General features: G+C 31.3%; 1 protein-coding gene and 1 pseudogene across 11 annotated transcripts; both read left to right on the forward strand.

Annotated features, from left to right (window-relative positions):
• The first annotated feature begins 1,621 nt into the window (after positions 1-1,621).
• On the forward strand, positions 1,622-14,761 carry ALDH18B1 (delta-1-pyrroline-5-carboxylate synthase). 11 transcript variants are annotated; one of them, XM_003516842.4, is made up of 20 exons: positions 1,622-1,988; positions 7,101-7,172; positions 7,475-7,578; positions 7,939-8,041; positions 8,181-8,342; positions 8,622-8,899; positions 9,530-9,680; positions 10,124-10,288; positions 10,461-10,538; positions 10,887-10,976; positions 11,221-11,307; positions 11,444-11,530; positions 11,610-11,706; positions 11,789-11,892; positions 12,047-12,122; positions 12,731-12,881; positions 12,974-13,042; positions 13,767-13,833; positions 13,921-13,991; positions 14,330-14,761. In XM_003516842.4, the coding sequence occupies exons 1-20, from the start codon at positions 1,815-1,817 to the stop codon at positions 14,409-14,411; spliced, it is 2,268 nt and encodes a 755-aa protein (XP_003516890.1). In that variant the 5' UTR covers positions 1,622-1,814; the 3' UTR covers positions 14,412-14,761. The 11 variants fall into 11 exon arrangements, with proteins under 11 accessions (XP_003516890.1, XP_014629869.1, XP_006573308.1 ...); XM_014774383.2 differs by having other exon boundaries at positions 1,746-1,988; positions 8,610-8,899; XM_006573245.3 differs by lacking the exon at positions 1,622-1,988 and adding an exon at positions 6,363-6,447.
• Positions 14,762-15,894: 1,133 nt separating this feature from the next.
• On the forward strand, positions 15,895-23,074 carry LOC100790843 (L-type lectin-domain containing receptor kinase S.4-like; annotated as a pseudogene).
• The last annotated feature ends 3,052 nt before the right edge of the window (positions 23,075-26,126 follow it).

The following is a 26,126-nucleotide window of genomic DNA, read 5'->3' on the forward strand; positions in this document are numbered from 1 at the left end:
ATAAAGTTACATATTTAAAAATTTACAAAGGAAGAAAAAAAATTTAGTCCCCCTCTAATAGATTTTTGGATTCATCCGTAATTGTAATGAGCTTTTTTTTTTCCTTCCTCTTATATACAAGAAAAGGAATAAAATATACTAATAAGTCATATTGGTCCAAGTGAATTTGAGCCCAATCCCTTTAACTAAGATTTCAAATTTAAATATTATAGATGAAATAATATAGTTGGGAGATGAGACCCACTAAAAATGACCAACAATAAAAAATACATTGTAAGCATTTTTCTTCTCATATGCAAAGGGAGTGGGGGAGCTACAAGGTTTCACCAAGGTTTTTAAACTTTCATAGTATTATGTATAAAATTATTTTATGGTCCCCTCTTTTTTTTTCCTCTAAGTTCTCTTTAATTTTTTTTTTACTAACAATGTTTAATCTAAAAGTCAAAATTCTCTTCATTTTTTACTTTCTTCTATTTGTAAATTATATTTAATTTCTTGTATACTCTTTCGACTTCTTATATACTATTTTGGCTCTGGCAAGATCACAAGTTTTTTTCATTGTTGTTGTTCTTCCTACTTTGTGCTATGACTTTCTTTTACTACTAAAATTTTTCATCCTGTATTTTTTTTCCTTACATGTTATTTTTTTAATTGGGTCTTATAAATAAGAATGCAAGAACAAATGAAGTATTTAAAATAATTCTGTACCTTTTATAAAATTATTAACATATAGAAAAACTAACTTCGAACAAATAAAAAAATTGGTTTCTTTTAGTAATATTTTATTAGATTTATAGTTTCTATTTTTGTTAATGATACATCTATACTTAACTAATTTCTCTAAGCATTTATCATGTTTTATTCATTTAATCAAGTATTTTTTAAGAATTTTTCATGTATTACTCAAATATTTATTTTTGAAATATTTGAATAACATGCTTTGACTAATAAAATTTTCTTTTCACTTAAATGAAAAATTTATATTTTCTTCTTTTGCTATCAGTTGTTGAACGCTTATGTATTAGTTATACTTGTAGATTAATATCTCATGCTCAACACAATTTATATATTTTTTTTTGCTCATAAAAGTATTAGCTATATATTAATTTTTTGTAAATGTCATGTATGCACGCTTATTAAATTTGAATATTTTTTTAAGTCATGATCTTTTTATATTGGTTACCTTATCTAAAATTCCTACTCATATGTCTTTCGAAGACAATCTCTTATAAGTTACCATCAAACACTAACAACATATTTCAAAACACAGTAATTAAAAAAAATCACATTCAAAATGTAAAAATAATAATTATTAATTTCTAAAAATTATATATATTTTAATTTATAAAAATCAAAGACAATAAAAAATTTATAATATTTATACGACATTTTAATAAATTGAGGTAAACCCATTTAATTCCAAACACCACATCTAAAACATAAAACCAAACATACTTTAAATATACACGAACATCTCTCCAAATAAATTTTTCATTAGAGCCAACCACCTCAGTATCCTTTTTCATTAGAGCCAACCTCCTTAATATATATATATATATATATATATATATATATATATATATATATATATATTAATTAAGGACTGTGCTCAAACTCCAAAGTCATTGCAGATGCCGTACTACTAAAAAATTCTGGTGATTATTAAACGCAGAAAAAAAATTAAAAACTAAAAATAAAAACCCTCAAAACACTGTGCATGCCTTTAAAAGCCCTTGTCATTTGAACAGAACTTCACACCAGTGGCTTCTTCATTCCTTTATTCATTCATCTCACTTCTGAACACAAGAGAAACAATGGAACTTTTGCAAAATGGCCACAAAAATTTCGTCAGCATCAAACCCTCCGAGTTACCCCTCACGAATGGGGCAGCGTTAACTCTCCTCAACTCGCTCTCCAAAACTCAGTACTTGGGCAACATAGATCCTTCCAGAGTTTTTGTCACCAAAGTTAAGCGTATCATTGTAAAGGTACTGCTTTTAATTTATCACTACTTTTATTTTATTTGTAGAAATCAAACTCAAGTAGGTTGAGTTTATAACAATTTATCATGGTTTCTCAAAACGATTTTTTTTTTTGTTTAATTGAGGAAATTATACAAAATGAGAGTACTAAGAGTTTGCTTACTTGGATTTTCATTTTTAATCTGTTTTTTATTTATAAAAGAAATAGTTTTTTTTCTGTATAAATATTTGAAAATAAGAAATAAATTGAAAATAAGATGATAATTTTGTCCATTAAACATAAAAACAGACATAAATAGGCCTTAATTTTCAAAAGCAAAAATTAGAATTTCTTTCTCTCTTTAATTTAATTTTCAATGTTTTCCAAATTTCTAGTTTTCTCTTCTCTGCATCAAAATGAAATAAGGGAGACGAGGCCTTTCTGTGTTTCCTTTTTCAAACCTTTTTTCATATCCATATCGCGATTCTCCTCAACAATCAAAATGTCATCATTTTTTTTTCAACACCTCTACTGGCATAAAGTAAACGGGTGTAGTAATTTTGTTTTACTCGATTTTCGAGTGAATTTCCCTATTTATTTCTGAATTTCTTTTTTACGAACATGACAGTTTTTAGAAAGGTGAAGATTTAATTTTAGTACCAGGCATTTATAAATGTTTATTAAGTTAATTATTTTTGTGTGAGTGGTGATATGATTGTTTAATGTTTTTATATGTTTTTTTTAAAAACAAGGTATTATTAAAAAATATAACGAGTGTTATTACTAAATTTTTCGAATATGAGGCTGTAATTTTAGTTTATATTTATTTACTATTGTAATAACTTGTTTTTTTTTCTTAATTTCGTTTTATTGCCCTAAAAGCAAAAGTTTGGGTTTCACATGTCTCTGTATATTTTTTAATGTTTTATTTCAATGAGTTGAAATTGAGAGGAAAAAAATAAAGAAAAAAGGAAAGGGACAAGAAAGAAATATAAGTAAAATTTAGATGAAATTTTAAGTTGTTTGGATGGATAAAATTAATAAAGAATAGTTCCTTTTCATTTATTTGGTTATGTTCAAAAATAAAGGAAAACAATAAAAAAATTTGCAAAATCATATAATTTTATCACCAATGAAATAAAGCATGACATGATTCAAAAACTCAAACTCAAAATATTCATATAAAGGTAGAATAGAAATATTAATATATTGACACAAGTGATTTGAGACTTAAATTTCTTAATTAAGATATGAGATTTGATTTTTAGGTAGAACATGAAATTATAAATAAATGTATCATTTTATTTTAAGATAAATCTATCCAATGAAAACTAATTAATTGAGTGTCAAATAAAATATTTCATATTTCGTAGTTTAAAAAAACATATTGCTTAATAAAAAAAAAAGAAACACTTAACATATTTATGCTATCCAGCCAAAAGAAACATTAACATATCTATGCTTTGCAATTGCATCTTCCACTTTATTCCTTTTGGCAAATCTTCTCTATATTTCATATCATCTAAAATGTGGAATAAATGCATTTCTACTCTTCTTTCATCCTTCCAATTTCATTCTTTTCCATTTCTTCTCAAAGAAACAAAGACTAATAGTGCTATAAAGATATTATAAAGATATTAACAAGCTTATATTATTTTTATATTGATTGTAATTGTAATTAGTACTCAACAACTTTTTACTTGGACTAAAAAATTATTCTCTCTATTTAACACCAGTCCATCACAAAGAGTAAACATACATTTTTATCTAATTAAAAAAATGATTAAATATGTTTTTTTATATCTAAAAGATATATTATTTTTAAGTTAATACATACTTTTGGTCAATTATTAATTATTAAATACCTGAAAAAAATTTATTTTAACATAGGACCTGTATTACTCTTACTCTGTTATTCCGATGTTCCGTAGCTATTTCTTAATCATAATCGTTCATCCTCTTTGCAACCCAGCTTCTACCCTTTCGTTCCTCTTTGCAATCCAGCTTCTACCCTTTCTTTGATACAGCGACCTCGTTGAAAACCTATATTACATGAGGCTATGAAGCACGGATACCCAAGTCTCTTGTCGTGTTCGGTGTTCGACACTAGTTCGTGTCACTGTCCAACACCGACCCAACACCCGTGCTACGTTTTATATTTTAGACATTACAGATGTTTACGTGTTCGTGTCGGTGCTTCATAGACTTGAGGATGCCACTGCCGCCGGATCCCCCTCTGTGCTACCGAAGGCCACCAAGGAGGCCCTCCTCCGGATCCCCAGCGTGATCCTCAACCTCATCCTTGAAAAAAAAAAACCCTTTTATCTCTCGGACGTTCTATTGTTCCCAGAATCCCTTTTTTTTTCTTTCCCATCAACACGATGTCTTCTTCGTTGCTCTATACATGGGAATCAAGCTCTGCTTCGACAAGAGCTCACCGTGGCAAACGATTTTGGCGAGTCTTCATAGGCTGATGCTTGTGCAGATCTTTGTTTTCTCCATCGATCAGCGATGGCAGCAACAAAAACAAGTTGTATTTTCATGTGATTGGTTTTCATTTTATGGTTTGTTTGGAAAAAAAAAAACTCATGGATGTTGATTTTGAAAAACATGTTCGTCTTTGTGGTTGGATGCCATTTTGCGATATCCTCTTGCGATCTGGTTTCGAGATGTTTGCATCTAACAGAGAAAGGTCAAATAATGTATTAGGAATTTTTATTATTTGTCTTTTTAAAATAAAACATAAAATAAAATTATATAATTATCCTTTAATTTATGTTGCTATAAATAAATGATAAAATGTTTTTTTTCTTCTCAAAAGTGAAAAGGTATAAAGTATTAATATACACCTTCTAAATTTTTAAGTGAGTCCCAAACTTCTTAATTAATATATATATACTAACTCATAGTCATGGTTAAGATTTAAATAATTCAAACGAAGTTATACGTTTTTAAGTAAATCAAATTTGAATTTGACAGAATTAATTTCTAACCGTAGTAAAGGTAATTAAAATGTATATTTAAATACATATTTACTAAAATTTTACATTAATATATATTTTTATTAAAAAACATGAAAATTAATATTCAAATTTATTTTAAAAAGTAAAATATAATCAAGCAAACACACCTTTAAATTTTTTAATTCTTATTTTATAGAATTACTTAAAAAAACAAATAAGAACCGAGTTTAGCAATTTGAAAAACTAAAAAAAAGTTTTAATATGATAAATATCTAATAATTCAAAAATAAATAGAAGATGTATTTGTTGCGAATGAATGGTTAAGGATTAAATAAAAATAAAACCTTATCTTCTAATACGAATGCGAATATTCTAAAGTCTTCTAAATTTTTTTGATAGACATTAATTACTCTCCACATAAACACTTTGATAAAATTATTTGTGGTTTAGGTTTGTGCTGGACTTTTGTCAATCTTTTCAGCGTCCTATTAGCACCCCTACCCTGAATGATTAGATTTAGAGGTTCCCTCCCCCTTTCATTCTTTGGATAAACGGGAACAAAAAAAGTGCAAGGAAATATATTTAATGAAGAGAATTAATTAATTTAAAAGTGAGAAGGGTACTTGACTCTCGTTTAAAATTTGAAAAACAATCAAAAAAAGAAAATTTTAATATTAATAAGCATTATCTGCATAAAGAAAATGAATTTTGAAATTAGTTTGAATTAAGAAAAACTTAGTTTAGGTAGGTCATGTTTAACAAAGATAGCTAATAAGATAATTGAAAGTTGAAAGATGTAATATGAAAATTGAATAAAAAAGTTTTAGTTAAAAATGACACGGAGAAATTTTTTTAAAATAAATAATTTAATTTCAAATAAAGTGATAAGTGATAAATTTTATTAATTTATTGAAGATAAAAATAAAAATAATGATCTAAATTTTATGTTTAAAAACAAATCTTATTAGTTATATATAGAAAGAAACTTTATCATATTTATTGTTTTTTAATTAATTCCTCCTTCAAGAAATATATATATATATATATATATATATATTAGATTAGTAAGATAATATATTTTTGAACGCATTAATAAGATAATATAAGAAGTAGGGTAAAATTATTATATTATATAATATAAAATTAAACAATTGATTACAACGTTATAGAATAATTAATTATCTTATTTTATCTTATTCATGAATCGCTAGGTTTAAATCTAAAAGATACTTTAAAAAAATAGAAAATAAAAGAAAAAAATCCAGGATAATGGAAATTTAGTCGAATAGAGAAGTGGTGTGATTGAGTGATGAAGCAACAGCAGTAACCGTGATTCGTAGGGCCCACAAAGCCATGTCTCTGAACTATGCCACCTATTAAAAGTATTTAGTACTTATTTCTTTTACTTGTACGCATTCTCACGCGCTCGAGCCTCCTATTTAATTCGACTCGGTCCTATTGCATAGACTCCATGGATCCCACTCGAGCTTTCGTCAATTCTGTCAAGCGTGTTGTTGTCAAGGTCCCACCTTGTTTTCATTGTTTCGTAATTCATAAGTACTATTATAATTATTATGATTGTTATTTACAACATGCATGCATTCTCTTGTCTATTGGATAGAGATGGTTCTTTATTTGTTATGGAAAAGATGTCACGTATTTTCTAGATGAAAAATTGGGCATGGTTTTTGTTCCTTATAGTTTGATGGTATTTTTTAATGTTGTGTGATGTATGGGTGACTATATATATATATCAAGATGTTCTATCTCATCTAAGCTGATTAAATAGAATATGTGAATTATTCCTGTACCTATCTTTAATTTTATTGATAAAAAAATTATATGCATCATGTATGTATCGCTGCCATATTGCATTATTTTCTGATGTAACGTAATGATACAAAAAGGGAAAGAAAGTTTTTAATCTAGACTCTAGAGGGTTTTAAATGGTACATTAAGTTCTAATTAGTTCACCCGAGTATTTTACTCGTTTTACTCTAACATTTACCATTCTTTGGGTTTCTTTTTATTTTTGTGCATAGTTTACTTCTTTTGCGTTGTTGTCGCATTGATTATATGTTAGTGATATTTTTCTTTGGCTGAGTGATACATGCTTTATTTATAATTCTAATTCTACAATTAACACATTTGCTTGTTGGATCATCTTTAATGAAGGTTGGAACAGCTGTTGTTACTCGAAGTGATGGAAGATTAGCATTGGGCAGAATTGGAGCACTATGTGAGCAGGTATTAAAATAAAAGAAATTTCAGGATTATATATCTTCGGCAGATGCTAATAGGTGTTCTAAGGTCGCTGGTTAAACAACTAAGAATAAAAAGTTTTTTATTAGGATACGTAGAATTGCTCTTCCCATGATTTTATTTTTTCCGCTTCCTTATAATTTTCAGAGTAAAAATTTTCTCCTTTTGATTCCTTAACCAGTACCCTAAGGGCATCAAAACCCTATATCTTGTATATTCCTTACTTTTCATGTATTTGTGTGTGTATATGTGACTAAAAGTTGTGCTTCCTTTGAAAATTGTTGCAGCTTAAAGAACTAAGCAGTCAAGGGTATGAAGTCATATTGGTAACTTCAGGTGCTGTTGGTCTTGGCAGGCAAAGGCTTAGATATCGCAAATTGGCCAATAGCAGGTTCTTATATCTTTTGCTATGCTAATTGTATATGTTTCCCAACGACATGAATCAAATTTCTTATCAATGATGGCTTTCACACTTCGATACTTCAATTTGAAAAAATTGATAAAAGCTTCGGTTGTAGACTTAGAGGTACTTATGCAGAACTGTCTCAAGCTGAGCTGAAAGTACTTTAATGTTGTATACTCTACTAGCATGTTTCTCTTTAGAATTTTTAGTCCCAATTGTGTGATTAGGATTGAACCCATGTAGGATTGAAGGAGTTAATGCAAATTTGTTTCTTTTCAATTAATTTGAGGTTGAATTTAGGGTGAGAATGACGAGCCTTAAAGACATTGTTTACTTGTTGTGATGCAGCTTTTCTGATCTTCAAAAGCCACAAGAAGAGCTTGATGGAAAAGCATGTGCGGCTGTTGGGCAGAGTAGTCTCATGGCTCTCTATGATACCATGTTCAGCCAGGTTGGCACAAAACTAAGTTGCTTATTTATTATCATCTCAATTCAATATAAGTGTTTTCTCTTCCTTTATTTACTACATTTGCATGTGAATTTGTTTTTTCCTCCATATTGATGTTGATACAAGATTTTTCGTGGTGCAGCTTGATGTGACTTCTTCCCAACTTCTTGTGAATGATGGGTTCTTCAGGGATTCTGGCTTCAGAAAACAACTTTCAGACACAGTGAACTCATTGTTGGATTTAAGGGTTATCCCCATTTTCAATGAAAATGATGCTGTTAGTACTAGGAAGGCACCATATGAGGTAGGCTGGTTTTTCTTCAACTATTTCATTTGAATTATCTCTACTTTTTTTTTTTGTTTTAAAATTGTTTAAATTTTGCTTTTGATTACTATCTTAGTTTGTTGAGATGGTATGATCAAAATGTTTTAGTCAAAACTCTTTTATGTTACACCAACAATATGTTAATTTGATTAACATAAACAAAACAAGCCATGTCCCACTAGGTGGGTTTGGCTACATGGTTGGTGACTTTGTAATATCTAATACGTGGCTATCTTAAATTTTAAGCACTGTGTGCAGGATTCTTCCGGTATTTTCTGGGACAATGATAGTTTGGCTGGTCTATTAGCCCTTGAACTTAAAGCTGACCTCCTTGTTTTATTGAGTGATGTTGAGGGGCTCTATAGTGGTCCTCCAAGTGACCCAAACTCAAGGTTGATCCATACATATATAAAAGAGAAACATCAAGGGGAAATTACTTTTGGAGACAAGTCAAGATTGGGCAGAGGGGGTATGACTGCTAAAGTTAATGCTGCTGTTTGCGCTGCTCATGCTGGCATCCCGGTCATTATAACTAGGTATTTAACATTTTTGTGCTGTGCTAAAATGCTTGCACTGAAGATAACTATTTTTAGTTTCACATTTTATACCATATATATATTGTTCTAATTGAGTCATTTTTGCATTGACTATTGGGGTAGTCACCCTCTCATGCTAAATTTTTAAAACCATGGACAAAACATAAAAAAAAGAGGGTTGAATTAGGTTCTCTTGTGAAATGGTTTCCAAAGGATTGTTCCTTTTTCTTGGTTGTGAAAGTGCATCAATGGGTGTGTTCCTTCCCCACCCTCTTTTTGATACAACACATAGTTTATGGATATCAGACAAGGGAATGCAGATATTCCATTATGTCAGAGTATATATATCTTATGGCCTTAATCAGTTTGAAATAAATGTAATGTGCCATGCTATCTATGGTGGTTCGTGGATCATGTAATTCTAGGGTAAAGAAGAAGACAAAAAAAATTGACCTTTTCTTCTATTTGTAAGTTGCAACCATTGGTATATTATCTTTGAAATAGTTCGAGAGATAAAAAGGATTCTTATTTCTGCTGTGAGCAATAATTTGCATGTAGTGCATAATATCAAGTATACACTTGGATTTTGTACTTTACTGACTTCGTATTATATTTTAACCTCTGTTGAAGTGGCTATGCTACAAACAACATCATACGAGTGCTTCAAGGGGAAAGAATAGGTACTGTCTTTCATAAGGACGCTCATTTATGGACCAATATAAAGGAAGTAAGTGCACGTGAAATGGCAGTTGCAGCACGTGAGGGTTCTAGACGGCTTCAGGTAAATACAGTGACATGTTGAGTGAATTACTAAATTAATCTTCCAAAGATAGCATGTCAGCATATTTGTCTTCTAAAGATTTTTGTCCCCAAATGATTCCATCAAAGACTTAAATTGTTGCTATATCATCCTTATAAAACACTAAAGTGGGACGAACTTCACAACTATATTGCATTTTTGAATTACTAACGTATGTGATGAAAAAAAATCTTTTGAGGAATAATGTGGAGAAATACTAATCTTTGAAGGACCAATTTAAGGCTTTACTTGTTAAATAGTAAATATGTATTACTGTTATAAGTTTTCCTTAGTCCTTACTTTCATTAATATAATTTTTTTAAGTGGTGATTTATGTTATACTACTACTATTACTATTATTATTCTCCACACAATGAACTGAATTAGGGTAGTTATTAGAATTATATTGATGTTTTTGGTGTCAGATCCTCAAATCTGAAGAAAGGAGGAAAATATTGCTGGCAATTGCTGATGCATTGGAGACAAGTGAAAGTATGATAAGGCATGAGAATGAAGCTGATGTTGCTGATGCTGTGGCAACTGGATATGAAAAATCCTTGATGTCACGTTTAATCCTGAAGCAAGAGAAGGCAAGAACTTAATTGGTTGCATACTAGAGTTAAATACTGAAAGATAGCATACACCACTTTTTTTGTTGTTACTGTATAACACTGATTTTTCATGTTCCAAAGTATGGTTTTTTTAAACTTTTTTTTTTATGAGAGCATGTTTTAGTCTGATCTTTATTGTTGTACTTTACAGATCTCTAGTCTTGCAAAGTCTGTGCGCATGCTGGCAGATATGGAAGAACCAATTGGTCAAATTTTAAAAAGGACTGAGGTAAAAAATCCCTTTTCTTTTATCCTCCTAATTCTTTTGTAGTCACTAATTTCTTTGTCTTAATGAGTTTCTTCTTTTATTGAAAATAAAAGGCTTATAAGTAACTTCTGATACTGGTGATGCGACATTGAAATATTTAACATTTTCCTCTTTTAACATGTTTTAAGTATGTAATATGTTTCCAGTATTTGATAAAGTAACAAATTGTAGAGCTGATCCTGTAACTTATGTTCACTAATTTTGGTTATAGTCACTGCTTTTACCAAAAAATGAATAATGTTATTAAACTATACATTTTATTGCTCAACACTCTTTGTGACGGTTCTGATTGTTTTTCTCTTTGTCCAGCTAGTAGATAAACTCATCCTGGAGAAGATATCATGTCCTTTGGGTGTCCTTCTGGTTATATTTGAGTCTCGACCTGATGCCCTTGTTCAGGTTAATTTAAATTCCCATTCCTTATCTGTCTTTCATCTTCAATAAACTGCTTAGAAGGACAAAGATTTGAGCATGATTACAAATTGTCCATTTAGTATAAGTTGATTGTCGTTTCAAATTTCAACATGTCCTATTGGTTTATGCAATCTTCTGACTCTACTTTTATTGATGAAGTGTGTTGTTTGAAATTGTTTAGTTGTTTTGGATATTTATCTTCAAGTTGTTTGGTTAAACGGATTAACAGATAGCTGCATTGGCAATTCGAAGTGGGAATGGTTTACTGCTTAAAGGTGGAAAGGAAGCCCGACGATCAAATGCAATCTTACACAAGGTTGGTACTATCTATTGATTTTAGTTGAGACTGGTGTTTTATGAGATTAATCTGGATCAGATTTGACTGTTGTTTCTTTGCCATCAATTCAGTTATACATATGTTTCTATCTTTCATATTTCTTCTTTTATTGTAGGTCATTACTTCAGTGATGCCGGATACTGTTGGTGACAAACTTATTGGGCTTGTGACTTCAAGAGATGAGATTCTAGACCTACTTAAGGTTGGATATCACTAGTAAAAAATAAATCCTCATAATTATTGTTTTACAATGGTTTGTCACTTATTATACTCTGTCTCAGCTTGATGATGTAATAGATCTAGTGGTCCCTAGAGGCAGTAATAAGCTTGTTTCTCAAATCAAGGAATCAACAAAAATTCCTGTTCTTGGTCATGCTGGTAATGTTCTTCCATATAAATTTCATATTTTGTAGTTAGTATATAGGCTTTATTTTTTGAATTTGTTTTTTTCATTATGCAGATGGAATTTGTCATGTATATGTTGACAAGTCTGCTAATATTGATATGGCAAAGCAGATTGTTAGGGATGCAAAGACCGATTATCCTGCAGCTTGCAATGCGATGGTAATTAGCATTTACACATCCTTTGCAATGCACTAAATAAAACATGTTAATCTGTATCCTCCTCTCCTTTTGGGTTTTACTGAATTGGTAGGTGTGATGTTATTGGAATTTATGGACTATGCTCATCAAAATATTTTTGTTTTTGTATTCTTAGGAAACTCTTCTCGTACACAAGGATCTGTCAAATAATGGTGGACTTCATGAGCTTGTCCTTGAACTCCAACGTGAAGGTACGACTTTACTTGCAAATGGATTGATAAAAACAAACTTTAATTCAAATTGAAGTGTATCTTTTTTAATTTTTATTTTTTAACAATCCCCTTCATGAATGAAAAGAGATTTTGTTGTATTAGTTATGATATATATGGTGTTTTCTGTTTTCCCCCCATTTTATCATTAGATCACATCATGGTATTCTGTGTACAAGTAGTTCCCAACTTTTGAGCAATAATAAGTACAATGTGCAAGTTAAGGGAAGAAAAAGTGACCATAGTGTATAGAAGAATAAAAAAAAAGTTTGATCTTAAAACAAGCTTTTCAAAGGAAAGAAAAATCATCTGTGTGAATAAAACTCACTCAAGTTATTCAAATTTCATATAGCAATGGCAAGAAAAAAAGTTGGACCACTTGCATAACAGAAAAGAATAAGTGGATTTGTTTAATATGAAGCTATCATTTTGGAGTTCACCAAACTGAAATATAATTTCTTTTCTATTTATTTTTGTGTCATGTTTAATTCTCTCAATTTTCTTTTCTTAATGCATGGTGCAAGCAATATGCATCATATTTTCCTTCAAAATCAGAAAAGATAAATAAACAGGGATAAAATGGCTTGCAGGTGTTAAAATGTTTGGTGGACCAAGAGCCAGTGGCTTACTAAACATTGCAGAAACGAACACTTTTCATCATGAGTATAGTTCACTTGCTTGCACAGTTGAAATTGTAGAAGATGTATTTGCTGCCATTGACCACATAAATCAACATGGAAGGCATGTTGGGTTCCTCTAAATAAATTTCATTTTCATTCTCTTAACTTCATCATTATTGAGTTTAAAATTCTCTTACTTTGCTGGTTATGCAGTGCTCATACTGAATGCATTGTTACAGAAGATAGTGAAGTTGCTGAGACTTTCTTAAGTCAAGTTGACAGGTATGTCTAGAAATTTGACTAAATGTTTGTCTTTTTTTGCCTTTATCTGTTAAATTTATTTTCACATTAGTAAGGATATTTTATTCCCACTCAGCCAACTAAGGGTAAATTTTCTTGCCCCAATTTTTTTAGTCTGGTGTCATTCTAACTTGATGACCCCACTTAGCAAGAAAAGGCTTGGTTGTTGTGTCACCATTACTCCATATCTTGTGAGAAAAAGGCTTTTGTTGTTGTCAGTGTTAGTTACTACTTCATTCCTAAACCTCATCACCATAATAATATGTCCCTTTGCAACTAATATGTCTATACTCTTTCAGCTCATGAGATTGAGTTATCAATTGTGGTTTTTGCATTAGTTTGTCTTCAATGAATTGTTCCATTTCATAAACATTATTTTACCCTGTGGAATCTGTAAATTTTACAGAATCGTTGTTGTGCAATCCATCTATTTCTCTCTCCAGAAAATCTTTTGTCATTCACCCCATTCTCTCTCTTCCTATATAGTGCCTCATGTCTAGTCCTAAATGAACAACATTTTGGGATTCAAAATGTTTGTTTCTTAAAATACAGTGAGGATACCAAGTACCAACCATCTTTTATTTGGACAAAATTCAATTTTCAACCTATTTTAGCATCCATTCTTTCATAACTTAGACTATGAATAACTCTTGTTGCTTCATGTCATTGACTGGAATATACGCAACTTTGCCTTGTGTACAAACAGTGCTGCTGTATTCCACAATGCAAGTACACGGTTTTGTGATGGAGCACGCTTTGGGCTTGGCGCAGAGGTAATGCATCTTCCCGAAATCTTATTATCATTAGTAACATTGATTTTATTTCCTCATCTGATCTTGGTACTATTAATTGTTGAACAGGTTGGAATTAGTACAAGTCGAATTCATGCTCGAGGTCCTGTAGGAGTTGAGGGGTTGTTGACAAACAGATGGTATGATATTCTGAGCTCATGTCAAGGCTTTTGTTTTATTTAATGAAGGAAATAATACTTTCAACTAATATATGCACTTGTTGATACTTGTCATGTGGGTCTGTTCTGTGCTTCATTCTATTTTACTTCAACAATATTATTTGTGCAATTTTTTTTCATCATTCTCACAGCACTTCCCTTTTTCAATACCTTGGCAAATAAGGTACAAGAAATTGTGTGGAAAAATGTGCAAGAAACCTATTACTTTTTACCAATCTGTTATTCACATTAAAGGCTTACAGTTATATTATTCAGCACTATGTTTTCGCCAATTTTCACATTTTGTGGATATAATGCAGGATATTGAGAGGGAGTGGGCATGTGGTTGATGGAGATCAAGGGATCAATTACACTTACAAAGAGTTGCCACTAAAAGCATAACTTTGCATGCAGAACTTAGCTCACTTTCAAGCTATAACATGCTCACCTCAACAAAGCAGCATCACTTTTCTGTTCTGTTATGATATGCAGAAGTTGCTGAGATGCTGGCCATGTATAATCGTAACTATCACTTGACCCTTTCCAGGGCCTTTTTCTTACCTGGAGCAAGCTCAAGGGGGGAGGAAATAATCGTAGGAATGCTACTGTTTGATTATACTTTTATAACATATTCCGAGTTTGTAAAACAGCAATGCTGTGACAGTTACAAATATTATTCACTACGTACTAGTGAACTTGAATAATTACGGAGAAGTTATTATTATAGAGAATTCAATTTGTTTTGTGCAGAATTGTTGTTAGTCAAGTGCTGATTCTGCTGCATGTGATTAATTCTGATATATCAGTTGTATTGTAGTTTATTTATTTACTTATTTGGAATGATTAGGTCTGTTAGTCAAACTGAATGTTTGTTTACTTGATCTAGTGTTTCTGCTTTAAATTCTTGATTTGATTGGCCTATTTTGTGTGTTTGGGACCATCACTTTTCTATTGTATTATTCTTTCTCATGGAATAAAAGAACTGAGTCTAGATTAAAACCCTGTTTCTCTCCATGGTACTAGAGCCATTTCCTAACGGCCCTTCGTTGCAATAGAGTCCAATGTTTTCTAAAAAGCTGTTAGTTATAAATTTGATTAGAACACACCAATATTATTATAAAATCTTCACCAAAAAAAAAAGACACCAATATTATAAAAGTTTTTTTTTTACACGAATAACTAATCTTAAATTATCATACCATTAAAAATCGTTGATTTTCTAACGTTTTAAAACTCATTTTATTTTACCATCACCATTTCTACCAAAATCTACCCAAAAGGGATTGAAAATGATCAAATTCAAAACAGAACACATACATCACAGCCACAGGTAGGTTCCGTTCAGTTTTGGGGAAGGATCGCAAAGATATGGGTTCTCCACTTTGATGCATTAATATATATATATATATATATATATATATATGAGAGGGAGAGGCTCTGATACCATAGCTCAGCTCTGAGAAACAATCAGTATTCTTTGAAGTAAATAATTAAAAGAAAGGACTGAAATGGCGGTGGTAATCTGTGCTGAATCAGTAATTAAGCTAAAAAAAAAAACAAATAATTATACCAACAAATATTTGAGGTGTGCTGGAATTCGTTTTATTGGAAAAAATATATATATTATATGCTTTTATTGGACCAATCCAAATCCACAGCTTTAACTTTACTGCTGAGTGATGACTCATGTGGACGCCCACAGCTGGTTCCTGTCTTTGCTTGCTTCGTTCCTGTTCCTACATAGCCACCCATCGAAACACATTTTTCTCCAAACTCTTTAAAAAACATGAGCAAAATGTGACCTTTTATTTATTTATTATATGCCACCTTTTTTACTCACAACAAATCTATTTTATTCATAGCAATTAATATTTTGAAGCCTCAAGGCTCAGGCCCTTGTAAGTTGTAATCATTCAAAGTCCTTGATTTTCCACATCTGGTCTCATGCCCAACCTCAACATGCTCCTCCAGCTCTTGCATGTGTTGTTGTTCCTTCTGATCCTGGTTTCATCTCAGCCTAACCAGATGGATTCTTGGGAAGCAACATCATGACCCTTAGAGGAGTAGCAGAAATGGAGTCAAATGGGATAGTGAAACTCACAGATGATTCGAGTAGAGTAATGGGTCAAGCTTTATACCCAACTGGTTAAAGGTTCAAGAACTCTAGTGATGGTAAAGCTTTGTCCTTTTCTTCTTCTTTTGCTTTGATTATATTCCCTGAGTATGAAAAGTTAGGAGGGCATGGCCATCTGTGACACCTTCTACCCCTCACATATATACTAATAAAGGAATAAAAATTTAAATATTAATTAAAAGTATTTTTAAAACATTTTTAAATACAAACATTTCAAAGGGATAAAAGGCTCACATTCACTTTCTTCTACATCATATTCAAACTTGTCTAAATAAATAATAAAGTCATCTCGGCTCAAACAAGGTCGTCTAAGCTTCATACAATTAATATAGAACTTATATCCTAATGTCACATCCTATCAGAGCGTTGTGTTCCCGTGTCCTCTAGCATGAGGTTCTTCATAGTCATCCACCTATTCATCTGCTCCCCCGAACACAAAGTTCAAGATCATCACAGGATCCAAACACAAACAACAAACCGGGAGTGAGTTATCACATTCCTAACTACTAGAGAGAAACAAGACAACATATAGTAGTCAAATACAATTTACTTAGCATATCTCACATTATTTTATCACTTTGTCATTCAAAATTCATTTTTCAATCATCAATTACAATACACAAGAATCACACACTCCGATCAAGACATAATAACACATCAATTTCATAATAAACAATTAGCAAGCGTATGCAACAGTTATGCTAAGACTCAAGCCTATATGCAATGTAGTACCATGTTAGTGAAAAACCTCGTCGGACGCCTAGGAGTACATGACAAGACAAACCACACACTAGCAAGTCAAGTCACTCTCATTAGGTAATATTATAGGGAGACCAGTCAGGGTCACAGTGTTTTGCGAGAATGCTCCAACCATATGGGATCAACATAGACTTAAAGGAACACTCAAACCGTATGACCCCCAAGGCCTACACTCCGAAAAGTCGGTCAGGGCCTCTCCCTCCTGATTCAGGTCCAACCCAGAAAACATTTTAGCACACAGACTTTATCTATGAACTGTACAAAACACACGACTTCTCAATTGTTCTCAAAATAATTTTAACTCGTCGCCCTTTAAGGGTCTTATCATTAACTCGTCGCCCTTAAAGGGACTTAACATCAACTCGTCGCCCTAAAAGGGACTTAGCATCAACTCATCGCCCTAAAAGGGACTTAGCATTAACTCGTCGCCCTTGAAGGGACTTATGATCGTGTGATTGTACAATTCATAATTCACAACTCAATGCACATAACACTTCAATGCACATATATATCTCAATCATATACATACTCAATTTATCACATACACTTAATCCCAATCACAATAGTATAATCTCAATTTAAAATGTTATCGCACCTCATGAATCATATACATTTTATCTATGAACTATGAAATACACACATTTACTCAATTGTTTTCAAAATCATTTTAACTCGTTGGGTTCCCATAGTGGATCCCATCACAATACTCGTCGCCCTTAAAGGATCTTACAATTGTGTGATTGCACATTTCATAGTTCATAACTCAATACACACATCTCATCTCAATACACATGTATTTCATCATCCGTCACATGTTCAATTTATCACATACTCACAGTTTGAATCATCATTTCATAACCTCAACATAACAATTTATACAAAAGATTTTATCACGACATGGGATGTAAAACCTCTAAAATAGTTTCTCACACTTGTATCAAAATCAATCAATCAAAATCATGGGTTAAACACAAGGACATCAAGAGCACTCAAGTTTATCAATCAATTCTCATCAGGACATCAATTGGTACATAGAACACAATAATATTGCATTCATAATCATAAAGAAAAATTATAATTCAATAAACATCCCAAAATAAATCCAAATTTAGTTCACTAAAGATCCCTACGCATGTTCTCACTAACCCCCAATTGTGAATAACTCATCTCTTACCTCTGAGCGGACTCACGTGTCTTCCGACAGTGATAGCGGCATCTCTAGCGGTTCCCTGAGATTCCTCAAGTTTTTCTTCCGACTACTCTGATAGAATTCTCGAACGTCAGAGAAACGGAGAAGAGACTGAAGCCTCCACTTGTACTGTCTTCATGCGATTCCTTTTTCTCCCGCCATGAATATGATCTCACAAATCCCAACGGTGAAAGTGTGAGCAATTGAATTTCGAACAACATATCCAAATTTCATGAAAATCCAACGGTTTATGAAACTGGGATCGTAGTTTTACCGAGACAGTTTTGGGTTTCTGCGGGAAAATAAAAGGCTGCAATGCGAAGGGTTCTCCTCTAAGATCAGGCATGATTTTGGAATTCCCGACGGTGGTATTTCTCGAAATTGAGTTGCAAACGTGGTACTCAAATTTCACGACAATCCAACGGTGAACGAGTCCGAGATCATCGTTTTTCTGAGACAGGTTGTGTGGGTTGTGGGAAAAAGAAAGGGTTTTGGGGAGGAGAAGAGGGAAAACGAAAATGAGGGAAAGAAAAGGCATCGTCAGTCTAAAACTGACATAACATCGCTATTTATACCTAGGGTACACACAACTTATTATTACTCTATTTATTTATTTTTAATATTTTATAAAAAGAAACTCTATTTTATTCCCTATCGAATGAATAAATCAAATTTTTTTTTCTTCAAACCATTATTTTTCATTATTTATTTCTTTAAAAAACATGATCATTTTTTTTAAACTTTATTTATCTATAAATAAAAATTCTTTTTAAATTAGTTTATGAAAAATGGGATGTTACACCATGCTTTTACAATTGCATCTTTCGAGAATCTCAAGGCTCTTCCAAGTCCGTATCTTGGTCTTCTTAACTCAAGTGGCAATGGGAACTCCTCCAACCACCTATTTGCTATTGAGTTTGACACAACCCAAGATTTTGAGTTGGGGGACACCGATGACAACCATGTTGGAATTGTAACATTCCATTTTTTTAAATAAATTTATTTTTTTTAGTAAAAATAAATAAATAAATATAGAACAAATAATAGGCTGAGTATTCTACGTATAAATAGCTATGTTAAGTCAGATGCTTCCTCTTTGTCTCATTTTCATTTTTCTCTTTTTTTTTCTCAAAATCTTCTCTTTTTCCCGCAGACCACCAAACCTGTTTCAGAAAAATGATGATCTCGGACTCATTCACCGTCGGATCTTTGTGAAATTTAAGCACCAGGTTTGCAACCAAATTCCTAGCATTCTCACTGTTGCGAATTTCCATATCATGCCTGAGCTGAGAGAAATATCCTTTCCACTGTAACTTTCTCTTTTCCCGCAGAAATCCAAAACAGTCTCAGTAAAACTACGATCTCAGTTTCCTTAACCGTTGAATTTTCATGAAATTTGGATATGTTGTTTGAAATTCAATTTCAAACACTTTCACCGTTGTGATTTGCGAGATAATATTCGTGGAGGGAGAAAAATGAATCACATGAAGATAATACAAATGAAGGCTTCGATCCCTTCTTATTCTCTCTAATGTTTGGGAACCCTATCAGAACAATCAGAGGAATCTCAGGAACTTGATAGAGATGTCTCTATCGCTGTCAGAAGACACGTGAGCCCGCTTAGAGGTAAGGAATGAGTTATTCATAAGTGGAGGTTAGTAAGAACATGTGTAGGGATCCTTAGAGGATTAAATTGAGGTTTTATTTTGGGATGTTTATTAAATTGCAATTTTTCCTTTATGATTATAAATAAAATATTGATGTTCTAATGAGAATTACTTGATAAATTGTGCTCTTGATATTTGTATATTTTGACCTATGATTTTGATATAATTGTGTAATATTATTTGAGAGATTATAGTCCCCAGGTTGTGATAGTCTTTTGTATAAACTGTTATATTGAGGATATGAAATGATGATTCAAATTGTGAGTATGTGGTGAATTGAACATGTGATGAATGATGGAATACATGTATATTGAGATGTGTATTGTGTTGTGAGCTATGAATTGTGCAATCACACAACTGTAAGATCCTTTAAGGGCGATGAGTTTTGCGTGACGAGTATTGTGATGGGATCTATTGTGGGAACCCGACGAGTATAATCACAAGCGTGACGAGTTAAAATGATTTTGAAAATAATTGAGTAGTTGTGTGTATTGCATAGTTCATAGGTAAAGTGAATATGATTCATGAGGTGTGATAACATGCTATTTTGAGATTATACCATTGTAATTGAAATCGAGTGTATGTGATAAACTGATCATGCACGTGATTGAGATGTTGTGTGCATTGAGTTGTAAACTGTGGATTGTACAATCACATGACTATAAGACCCTTTAAGGGCGATGAGTTAATGCTAAGTCCCTTTTAGGACGACGAATTATGCCTAGACCCTTTAAGGGTGACGAGTTAATGCTAAAACCCTTAAAGGGCGACGAGTTAAAAATATTTGAGAACAATTGAGGAGTCATGTGTTTTGTACCGTTCATAGATAGAGTCTGTGTGCTAAAATGTTTTTTGGGTTGGACCTGAATCGTGAGGGAGAGGCCCTGACGGACTCTTCGGAGTGTAGGCCTTGGGAGTCACTCGGTTTGAGTGTTCCTTTAAGCCTATGTTGATCCCATATGGTTGAAGCATTCTCGCAAAATATTGTGACCCTGACTGGTCTCCCTATGATCTTACCTAGTGAGAGCGACCTGACTTACTAGTGTGCGGTTTGTCTTGTCATGTACTCCTAGGCGCCCGACGTGGTTTTTCACTGACATGGTACCACATTGCTTATAGGATTGAGTCTTAGTGTATATGTTGCATAACTCTTGTGTATTGATCGATATTAATTGACTTGATGATATTGTATTTTGATCCTTGAGTACGTGAATGTTGTGAAAATAAATGAAATGTGTGGTGTTGCGAGGTAATGTTATGCAACAAAGTGATGAAATAACGTGAGTGATGCTTAAATAAGTTGTATTTTGTTTATATGATATTTATACCTACATGTTATCTTGTTTCTCTCCATTAGTTAGGAATGTGATAACTCACTTCCTGTGTGTTGTTTGTGTTTGGATCCTGTGATGATTTTGAACTTTGTGTTCGGGGGAGCAGATGAATAGATGGATGACTATGAAAAACCTCATGCTAGAGGACACAGGAACACAACGCTCTGATAGGATGTGATATTAGGATATAGGTTCTATATTAATTGTATGAAGCTTAGACGGCCTTGTTTGAGCCGAGATGACTTTATTATTTATTTGGACAAGTTTGAATATGATGTAGAAGGAAGGGAATGTGAGCCTTTTACCCCTTTGAAAGACTTGTATTTAAAAATGTTTTAAAAATACTTTTAATTAATATTTGAATTTTTATTCCTTTATTAGTATATATGTGAGGGGTAGAGGGTGTCACAGGAATTGACATCAATAGCTTGGTATCCATTGCTTCTGCACCTGTAAGTTACTACATTGGGGATGATGATTCAACCAAACAAATCTCGCGTTCAAAAGTGGGAAACCCATTATAGCTTGGGTTGATTACGATGCTGCTCAAAGTGTTAACAATGTTACAATTTCTGCATCTTCTAACAAACCCAAAAGACCACTCTTGTCCTATCATGTGGATCTTTCACCAGTCTTTGAGGATTTAATGTTTGTTGGGTCTCTGCATCACAGGGTTGTTTGCTAGCTCACATTACATCTTGGGTTGGAGCTTCAAAATCAATGGGTCAGCCCCACCCCTTGATCTCTCTTCTCTGCCATAGCTTTCAAGGCCAAAGAAGAAGCACACATCTGTGATAATTGGGGTTTCAGTTTCTGGTTTGCTTGCATTGTGTGCTATCTTATTTGGCATCTACATGTACTGAAGGTACAAGAATGCTGATGTCATAGAAGCTTGGTAGCTTGAGATTGGGCCACACAGATACTCCTACCAAGAGCTCAAGAAAACAACAAAAGGGTTCAAGGACAAAGAGCTACTTGGACAAGGTGGATTTGGTAGTGTTTACAAAGGAACATTGCCAAATTCCAATACCCAAGTTGCTGTTAAAAAGAATTTCACATGACTCCAAACAAGGCCTTAGGAAATTTGTGTCAGAAATAGCCAGCATAGGCCCGCTTCACCACTGGAATTTGGTTCGGTTGCTTGGGTGGTGTCTCCGCCGTGGTGACCTCCTCCTTGTGTATGATTTCATGGAAAATGGGAGCTTAGATAAGCACTTGTTTGATGAGCCAGAAACAATCTTAAGTTGGGAGCAAAGGTTTAAGGTCATCAAGGATGTTGCTTCAGCCCTTTTGTATCTTCACGAGGGCTATGAGCCGGTGGTGATACATAGAGATGTGAAGGCTAACAATGTGCTTCTAGATGGTGAACTCAATGGAGACTAGGAGATTTTGGATTAGCAAGGTTGTATGAACATGGGGCTAACCCAAGTACCACAAGGGTGGTGGGGACCTTTGGCTATATTGCACCTGAGGTACCTAGGACAGGGAAGTCCACTCCTAGCTCAGATGTTTTTGCATTTGGTGCACTTTTACTAGAGGTGGCATGCGGGCTCAGACCAGTTGATCCAAAGGCAATGCCAAAAGACGTGGTTTTGGTTGATTGTGTGTGGGACAAGTACAGACAAGGGAGAATACTTTATGTGGTGGATCCTAAACTAAATGGTGCTTTTAATGAAAGAGTAGAGGTGCTCATGGTGTTGAAATTGGGGATTCTGTGTTCAAATGGTGCACCCACTTTTAGGCCTAGCATGAGACAGGTGGTGAGGTTTTTGGAGGGAGAAGTTGGTTTACCAGACGAGTTGAGAAAGCCAGGAGAGGTAGGTTACCAGGAGGGTTTTGATGAATTCTTGAACTCTCTAGAACCTTCTTCCTTTTATCATATGAGCACAAGTTCCTATGATATAAAGACAGACATGGATGCTAGGTTCCCTTTCATCGATACATCTCTTTATACTCTCCATGCTAGAGGAGAAACAAGGTGATTATCTACATTGTACGTAGAGTTGTACTTTAGATATTTGTTTATTTTATCATCTCATGATGTCTCATAATTGTAGAGAGAAAGTTCTTGTTATGATAAATTCAATCCCAAATACAGGAAGTTTGTATTCTAATTATTTCGTCCACTGGCATTCATTTTCTGGATTCATGTTAAGTTTCCCTTCATTTTGTACAATTTTGCTTCTGTATTTTGTTGTGGCGCCTAAGAATTGTTGGAAACAATTAGCATCCAAGGGTATTGGAGATATTTGAGTTGAGTTTTTTTTTTTTTGACAAATGTGTTGAGTTAGTTAATTACAGGTTGATTAGTCTATTAGATAATTAGTTACAGATTGGTTGGCTTATTAGTATATAAATTTTCATTTGCATATACTTTTTCTCATTATACTATATTAGTTTTTTTATCCGTGTGATGCACAAAATAAAATTTATGTGTATAGTTATAAGTGATTTTGTATTAAGTAATATAGTTATATAAGAAAAAAAATTATTTAAGTTTTTTTATTGAATTATTTGTTTTGACATATAATAAGTTAAATATTAAAAAAATAATTGAATTTAATAAAATTAAGATAACATGGCTATTGAAAATAATTATTGTTGTTACAAAGACTTGTAAATGCATATAAATTATTGAAAAAAATATATAATATATCAATTATTCTTCACATGTCCCAAAAATCTCATAAAAAATACAGATAAAAATAATTTAGTATTATATTAGAAGTATACATGTAACTAAAAATATTTGTTAATATGCAATTTTTTACACGAATTATTCCTCCAACAAAAATCATCACCCCTGTAAAGGATATTGGCACTTTTGAAATGGAGTAAGATATATTATAAAAGAAATATAAGTGATTCCAATGTAGATAAAAAATAGAAATAATATTATGAGATTAGTTGAAAAAGCATGACCAACGTAGATGACTCAATAATAAAAAAAAACAAATCGATGTATATAAAACATGTACTAAATTCATTTGCAAAACACAAACAAAACCAAACCTAACCATTGCAATTGAAAGAAAAAAGAAACTCACATAAATTGCAAATAATGCAATATTTTTTACAAAAACAACTAAAAGAAGAGGAAGAAAGGAAGAAAATGTGAGAAGATAACACATAAAAAACATTAAAATCAAATTTATCAGAATATTATTTACTTCTATCTAAGATTTTGTTAAGGTTGAACTGTATGCTAATGCAAGAGAGAAAAGGAGAAATCAGGAGAGATGGTGCAAAAACCTAACATAAAAGGTTTTTATTAAAAAGGAAATAGTGCAAAAATCAAAAGCTATCATAATTGTTATTTATATTTATATTAGATTACAATGAAAATGCATTAAGTATAATTAGAGAACTGACCATTAATGTTCATTTTCAAAAAATATAAAACAAAAAACAATGCAATGTAGGATAGAAAATTAAAACAAAGTGGGAAAAAAGGGCATTTATTTTACCATTTAAGGATTTTAATTATATCAATGGTTACAAAAATTTATTTTTATGCATAATGATTATTATAATTACTTTTTGAATTTATAAAAAGGACTAAAGTATTGAAAGATGTTTCTTTTTATTTTAAATTTCATTTTTTTCTTTTTTGTTTGATATTTTTAAAAAATGTGCATGATGAGTAGGAATATAATATTAAATTTTATTAATTAATATCAAAATTAATATTTATTTAAATTTATAAAATAAAAAACATGTATATGAATATAAAAAATAATATTTAATTATGAAAATAGAGACTCAAGTATCCATCAATTACTCACGTTATTTCTTTTTGGTAGATACTCACATCACTTTTAAATCATACAATCTAACTTATATTGGTTGTTTATTTATTTAATTATATAAATTTTATTAAATTAAAAAACTGTCCCTAAAATAAATGAATTGAAATAAAGAAAGGATTGTTTTTTTATCCAACATATTTTGGTGGAGGCCGTTAACACACTCCTTTAAATTATATATGTGGATATTATTGTTTGACATATATTTAAAATATTATGTACATAGGTGAAATTATTAATTTTTAATTAAATATTTAGAAGTGTATTAAATATAATTATAGTAAAATTGAGCAAGATGATTAATTGCATTTTAATTAAATAGATATTATCTTAAAAAATATTAAGTCTATTTAAATTTATTATGATTTATTCTTCAAATAATGATGCAATACCTATATCAAAAGTATAAATATAAAGAGAATGTAAATATAATAATTTTTAATATATATAATTATTTTAGTTCGAGTGTTCATTTTTGTAATTATGAATATTATTTTAACGTCTAATAATTTTTGTGTGTTTATAATAAATATTTTTAAATTTATACATCATAAAAATTAAAATGTATTTAAATTTTTTGAAATTGTATAATTTTTTAAAACTATATTTACTTGTTAATTATTTTAAAATGATATTTTTATTTATTTTAAGATAATATTTTTAATTATTGTTGAAATTTTGAGTTAGTTAACTTCATTCTGACATAAATTGTATGATTCCAATCATGCAATAAGATTTGTCTATTTTTAATTTTTTTACTTTAATTTCATTATTTTTACTTTTTAAATTTATTTATCTATAAGAATTATTATATGATTTAGAACTTATATCTTATAATTTAATTATAATAAGGATTATTCTATATAAAAAATATTGGTTACACTTTTTATATTTTACTATTATTTATCTTATTTACTTTGTAGTATTTATTTTTCTATTTTTAGTGAACTCAGAAAAATGATGTGATTAATAATAATAATAATAATAATAATAATAATAAGTAAACTATTATTATATACTCTACAATTATTTTATATTTATGATACTTAATGAGTATTTATTATTGTTTAAGATGTTATATTTATTCTTTAAAATCGCTAAAATTATACAATGTCTTATAATTGAACATTATGAAATGATGTTGCTTTTGTATTATTAGTATTAGTATTATTATTATTATTATTATTATTATTATTTTTATTATTATTATTATTATTATTATTATCTT

The sequence above is a fragment of the Glycine max genome, chromosome 1 (genome assembly GCF_000004515.6).
Source record: "Glycine max cultivar Williams 82 chromosome 1, Glycine_max_v4.0, whole genome shotgun sequence".
Taxonomy (NCBI): domain Eukaryota; kingdom Viridiplantae; phylum Streptophyta; class Magnoliopsida; order Fabales; family Fabaceae; genus Glycine; species Glycine max.

Excerpts from the sequence above, each read along its gene's own strand:
- ALDH18B1 (XM_014774383.2), top strand. The coding sequence starts at position 1,815 with ATGGAACTTTTGCAAAATGGCCACAAAAATTTCGTCAGCATCAAACCC. Across the intron at positions 7,579-7,938 it reads CGCAAATTGGCCAATAGCAG|CTTTTCTGATCTTCAAAAGC; the intron begins GTTCTTATATCT and ends GTTGTGATGCAG. Across the intron at positions 11,707-11,788 it reads TCCTGTTCTTGGTCATGCTG|ATGGAATTTGTCATGTATAT; the intron begins GTAATGTTCTTC and ends TTCATTATGCAG.